This window comes from Aptenodytes forsteri, unplaced genomic scaffold, assembly GCF_000699145.1.
Source record: "Aptenodytes forsteri isolate BGI_AS27 unplaced genomic scaffold, ASM69914v1 Scaffold14, whole genome shotgun sequence".
NCBI classification, from domain to species: domain Eukaryota; kingdom Metazoa; phylum Chordata; class Aves; order Sphenisciformes; family Spheniscidae; genus Aptenodytes; species Aptenodytes forsteri.
The window spans coordinates 228,686-233,742 of NW_008794457.1; the positions used below are offsets into that span (position 1 = coordinate 228,686).

Genomic DNA, 5,057 nt, shown 5'->3' on the forward strand with positions numbered 1-5,057 from the left:
CCCGGGGACAGTGGGGCCAGGGGGAGGCGGGAGTCGGGCCGGACCATGCCGGAGCGGGCCGTGCCGTGGGCCGCTTCTCCAGTTTGAAAGTACCTCTGCTTTCCCGTCTTCTCTCCTTAAATGGTTGTCGCTTCCCACCTCCCACGGAGGGATGAGTTAGGCTCGGAGCTGGCGCCGACTCGGGTACCCGTGCAGAGCCCTCGGTAAGCCAAGGTTGGTACTTCTTATTCTTCCCTGCTGGGGGGACGCAAGCTTCCCCTCCCCATTCGGCCGGATGGTCTGGGATGCCGTCGCCGTTGGGTTGCTCCTGCCATGGTTAGCGTTGCCTGTGGGGGAAGCTGGCGGCGGGGCTGTGTTCAAGTGTTGTATCCCGTCGAGCTCAGGTGCTAGGTATCGTAACTGCGAGCCCTCCCTTCATGTCGACAGTCAAGGTGAGCTACGTAGGAGAAAGAGGAGATCCTGTGTACTGGCAGGGCTGCGATGGGGCCTTTGGGCATTTTACTGCTCAAAATTGTGCCGGCAGACAAAGTAATGCAGTGTCCCCATAGGCAGAAGAGTGGTCCGGGGCTGCCCAAGCTTGTGGAGCATGATCCGGTCTCAGCTGAGCGCTGGGGGAGGTGGGGACGCTGGGAAGTGGGTTTCTCTGATGCTCCTTATCGCTTAGTTTTAAATACAACAAATGCTTTCCTGGAAGACCAGGGTTTTGCTTACCCTGGGTGAGGGCAGGCGGTTTGACGCAGGAACGAGTGTGCTCTTGCGGGGTTAGGGGCTCGTGGCCCAGGAGCACTAGCTGCCGCTTCTCGCCAAGGCCTGGACCCTTCCTCTCTCTTGAGGCGTGTTGGCACTGCTGCTGTCTGCTGCTCACTGATGGGTTTTACTCTTCTCTAAGTTGATACCAGGTTTTACTGGATGTCTCTAGAAAGACTGGAACTTTTCAGTGAGCAAAACCCCTGTGGTGCTCTGTAGTAAGGCCAGGCAGCACCTCTGGTGTAGGTTGTTCGGCTCCAGTGTACTTTTATTCCATGGTTTGGTAGGAGGTTCAGCCAAGCCATTGCTTTAACGCTTCTTTTATCTTCACAGAGAGTGCTGCACGCGATACCTGCGGGTTCTGTGTTTTGTCTCCGGATAGGATAACGTTGAGGGCAAACCTTCCCCTAAGCTCTCTGGCTCTTCCTAGTCTACAAGTGCTGCCTGGAGAGGGGGGAAATCTCTTACATAAATCCCTTGGGTAACGTGCCCGATACCCGAGCTGCAGGAGGAGCAGAACTGCGTCATGGGGGTGTTTCAGCTGGGGTGGGATCAGGTTGGGATCTGCCTTGATATCTGTAAAATCTAACCCAGTAACTTCTTGATCGCACGGTATTTGGCGTACCTCAGCCTGTGCAGAGGGTCCGATATTCTCAACCAGTGGCCCCAGCAGGGCTGGGAGATCCAGCGACTGACAGCGTACGGGGTAATGGCCGAGCTGACTGGGACCTGGGCAGTTGTGCTGCCTCTCGTGAGAGCACGCGGCTCAAAACGCCTGCCTGGCTGCGACCGGGCAGAGCCCGACCCTTTCCAGGCTGAGCACGCCTTGTCCCAGGTGCTTCGCGCAGCAGCAGGGGGGGCTCCGGTTCTGGTTAGCTCCCCCACACTGGCTTCCTGGTAGCTTTGCAGGGACGCAGGAGAGTTTTCAAAGTGAGCTGTGGTGGGAGGTTGACTAGAGAGTTGCCCATCTTTCCTCCGAGACCTGACATGAGCTGTCTTCTTCCTTGCAGAGAGAGCTGCTCCCTGGGCTGCCTCCCTTGCCCTTCCCAAATGTGAGCACATCACAGCCAGCACGGAGAAGGGCCTCCTCTTGTCTTCAAGGCACTTGCTTCTGCCTCCTGTTCTTTTGTACAAAAAAGAAAAAGCCAAACTAAACCAGTCCACAAAGAACTTGTGCTGATTTAAGGATCAGCCTCCCAAGATCCTGGCTGTGGGCTGGATTTTCTGTCCTCTGCTTCAGGGGATCAGCTACGGGGTATCAGGATCTTGGATACTTTCGATTTTTGTTTCTGCTTGAACCCTTTCAACCGAGAAGCTGAAGCTGTCACTGCTAAAATCCCGTTTTTTTTTCCCAAGCATGTCAGAAAGCTGGCAGCAGCAACAGCAGCAACCACAGCAGCCGCCGCCACCGCAGCAGCACCACGCTGGGGCAGCCGCCCTCCCAGAGCACTCCATCCCGCCCAGCACTGCTGACAACCCCTTGGGCTGTGCTGTCTACGGCATCCTGCTCCAGCCGGACCCCGTTCTGCAGCACCACCAGCACGCCCCCATCCAGGCTGGAGAGCCGTCCCACAAATGCGGTGTGTGTGGCCATGACCTCGCTCACCTCTCCAACCCCCACGAGCACCAGTGCTTGCCAGGCCATGACCGCTCTTTCCAGTGTACCCAGTGCCTGAAGATCTTCCACCAGGCCACCGACCTCCTCGAACACCAGTGCATCCAGGTGGAGCAGAAGCCCTTCGTGTGCGGTGTCTGCAAGATGGGCTTCTCCCTCCTGACCTCGCTGGCGCAGCACCATAATGTCCACAACGGCAACGCCATGAAGTGCTCTATCTGTGAGAAGACGTACAAGCCTCCTGAGGCAGAGCATTCTCAGCCTCTCGACCCCTCGGAGAAGCCCTACAGCTGCTCCATCTGTCAGAAAACCTTCAAGCACCTCTCAGAGCTGTCCCGGCATGAGCGCATCCACACGGGTGAGAAGCCGTACAAGTGCACGCTGTGCGACAAGAGCTTCAGCCAGTCGTCCCACCTGGTGCACCACAAACGGACGCACAGCTCGGAGCGGCCCTACAAGTGCACGGTGTGCGAGAAGACCTTCAAGCACCGCTCCCACCTGGTGCGCCACATGTACGCGCACTCAGGGGAGCACCTCTTCAAGTGCAACATCTGCGAGCTGCACTTCAAGGAGTCGTCGGAGCTGCTGCAGCACCCCTGCACACCCAGCGGGGAGCGACCCTTCCGCTGCGGCGAGTGCCAGAAGGCCTTCAAGCGCCCCTCGGACCTGCGGCAGCACGAGCGCACGCACAGCGAAGAGCGGCCCTTCAAGTGTGACCTCTGCCAGATGAGCTTCAAGCAGCAGTACGCGCTCATGCGCCATCGCCGCACGCACAAGGCTGAGGAGCCCTTCAAGTGCAACCTGTGCGAGAAGGGCTTCGTGCAACCCTCGCACTTGGTGTACCACCAGCATGTGCACGGCATAGAAAACCTCTTCAAGTGCAACGTGTGCCAGAAAGGCTTCAACCAGTCCTCAGAGCTGCTGCGGCACAAGTGCGTGCAGAACGCGGAGCGGCCCTTCAAGTGCGCGGTGTGCAACAAGTCCTACAAGCGGGCCTCGGCTCTGCAGAAGCACCAGCTGGCCCACTGCGCCGAGAAGCCACTCAAGTGCACGCTCTGCGAGAGACGTTTCTTCTCCTCCTCCGAGTTCGTGCAGCACCGCTGCGACCCGGCCCGCGAGAAGCCCCTCAAGTGCCCCGACTGTGAAAAGCGGTTCAAGTACGCCTCGGACCTGCAGCGCCACCGGCGCGTGCACACGGGCGAGAAGCCCTACAAGTGCCCCTCCTGCGAGAAGGCCTTCAAGCAGCGTGAGCACCTCAACAAGCACCACAGCGTGCACGCCCGGGAGCAGCAGTACAAGTGCATGTGGTGCGGGGAACGGTTCCTGGACTTGGGCCTGCTGCAGGAGCACAGCGTCCAGCACACAGCCGAGGGCGCCTACCAGGTGGCTGCCTGCTTGCCGTGAGCCTGCCGCCCCTCGGTGACTTTCAGCTTACACGTGACGCTCCTGAGCCTCGGCCTCCCCTTCCCTCTCCTCGGTTGTAGATGGCCTCCAGGGCGTTTGGGGGAAAGGGGAGGTACGGTGGGCGGGCAGGTAAACTTTCCTCTGGCCTCTGTGGTTGATACACCACCTGTCTCACAGGGACGACAGATGACGTGAAAAGCTCGAAGGGGTGGAGAGGAAAGGAGGGAGGTGGGGAGAGGAAATGATGCCTGTAGTTGCCTGGTGTCCCCTGGACTGTAGTTCACGCTGTACCTGCAGTTCCAGTGCTGGGAGCTCAGCTGCCCGCTGCGGGCACCAGCCTTTCGCGTGCAGCCTCTTTCCCCTGCCCTGCCTGGCGGGGTCAGCGGGGAGGGCTGGGTAACTCTCCTCCTGGAGAGGGCTCGGGAGCAAGGCAGAGCCAGCCCTCTCTTCTCCCGGGGTGCGCTGCTTGGCGAGGAAGTAGCAGGTTTCCGCTGCTGGGATCTCCCAACTTTCTTGGTCCAAGCTCAGTTGAGAGGACCATTTCAGATTGTTAGCGTTGATTGACTGCCCCAACCTCCCCTGCTCTCTCTCTATCTAGAGTGTAGAAAGGGAAAAGCCATGGGGCTGCACAGCTCCAAAAAGCACTTTGGCATTGCTGCTTTTGCAGTCGCTGGCTGTCACACTCTGCAAGGGTTCTGAGCGAGCCTGCCCGCCCCCCGTCCCTGCCAGCAGCATGGGGAAGAGTAGCAAGTGCTGTGCCGCTACCGGAGAGCGTGGCGAGGAGAGCCTCCGTGCCCTACTCCTGGCCAAGAGCCTGGCGTTTAAGAGCTGCTTCCTGAGGGACCTAGCGCTCCTGCCAAGACTTAACCTCCAGCCCCCAGGCCCCTTCCCTCTTTGCACCGCTTGAGCCGTTAGCGTACCTCCAGGGGGGTCAGGGAAAGGGCCATCTCAGCAGTTCGAACACTAAAGGGTGAAGCGAACACTACTAATAACATACAACTTTAGAGACGTTACCATCACCAATGGTAGCCCACGCAGTGTGCCAGGGGCTTGGTGTCTGATTTGCTGGAGGGGAACCAGAGCAAGCCAGGAGGATCCTTCCTGGCCTGTGGGCTCAGCTCCACAGGGAGGGGAAGGTTAGCAGTGGGTAAAGGAGGAGTGTCTTTTTTTCCCCATCTTGCAGGATTCCTGTTTTACCCCTTTACTCTTTCTTTACCTCTTCTGTATTTTTCAGGTTTTGCACAGTTCTTGTAAACGTCACTTAAAAATAAATTTCCCCTAGCAAGGTCGA

The 5,057-nt window shown here is 58.5% G+C and overlaps 2 protein-coding genes across 3 annotated transcripts in view; one reads left to right on the top strand and one right to left on the bottom strand.

The window, feature by feature from the left end:
* The window catches only part of USB1 (U6 snRNA biogenesis phosphodiesterase 1), a 7,141-nt gene extending 5,866 nt beyond the window's left edge, over positions 1-1,275 (bottom strand). Inside the window, exon 1 of the mRNA XM_009290803.1 lies at positions 1,245-1,275. Within this exon, the coding sequence (XP_009289078.1) occupies positions 1,245-1,275 (31 nt within the window). The remainder of the gene's footprint in view (positions 1-1,244) is intronic.
* Positions 19-5,057, top strand: ZNF319 (zinc finger protein 319). Of its 2 annotated transcripts, none has more exons than XM_009290734.1 (2): positions 19-213; positions 1,758-5,057. In XM_009290734.1, exon 2 carries the CDS (start codon positions 2,105-2,107, stop codon positions 3,764-3,766), a length of 1,662 nt encoding a protein of 553 aa, XP_009289009.1. In that variant the 5' UTR covers positions 19-213; positions 1,758-2,104; the 3' UTR covers positions 3,767-5,057. The 2 variants fall into 2 exon arrangements, with proteins under 2 accessions (XP_009289009.1, XP_009289010.1); XM_009290735.1 differs by having other exon boundaries at positions 19-203.

What these genes read in the sequence shown, in the direction of transcription:
- ZNF319 (XM_009290734.1), top strand. Translation starts at nt 2,105, where the DNA reads ATGTCAGAAAGCTGGCAGCAGCAACAGCAGCAACCACAGCAGCCGCCG.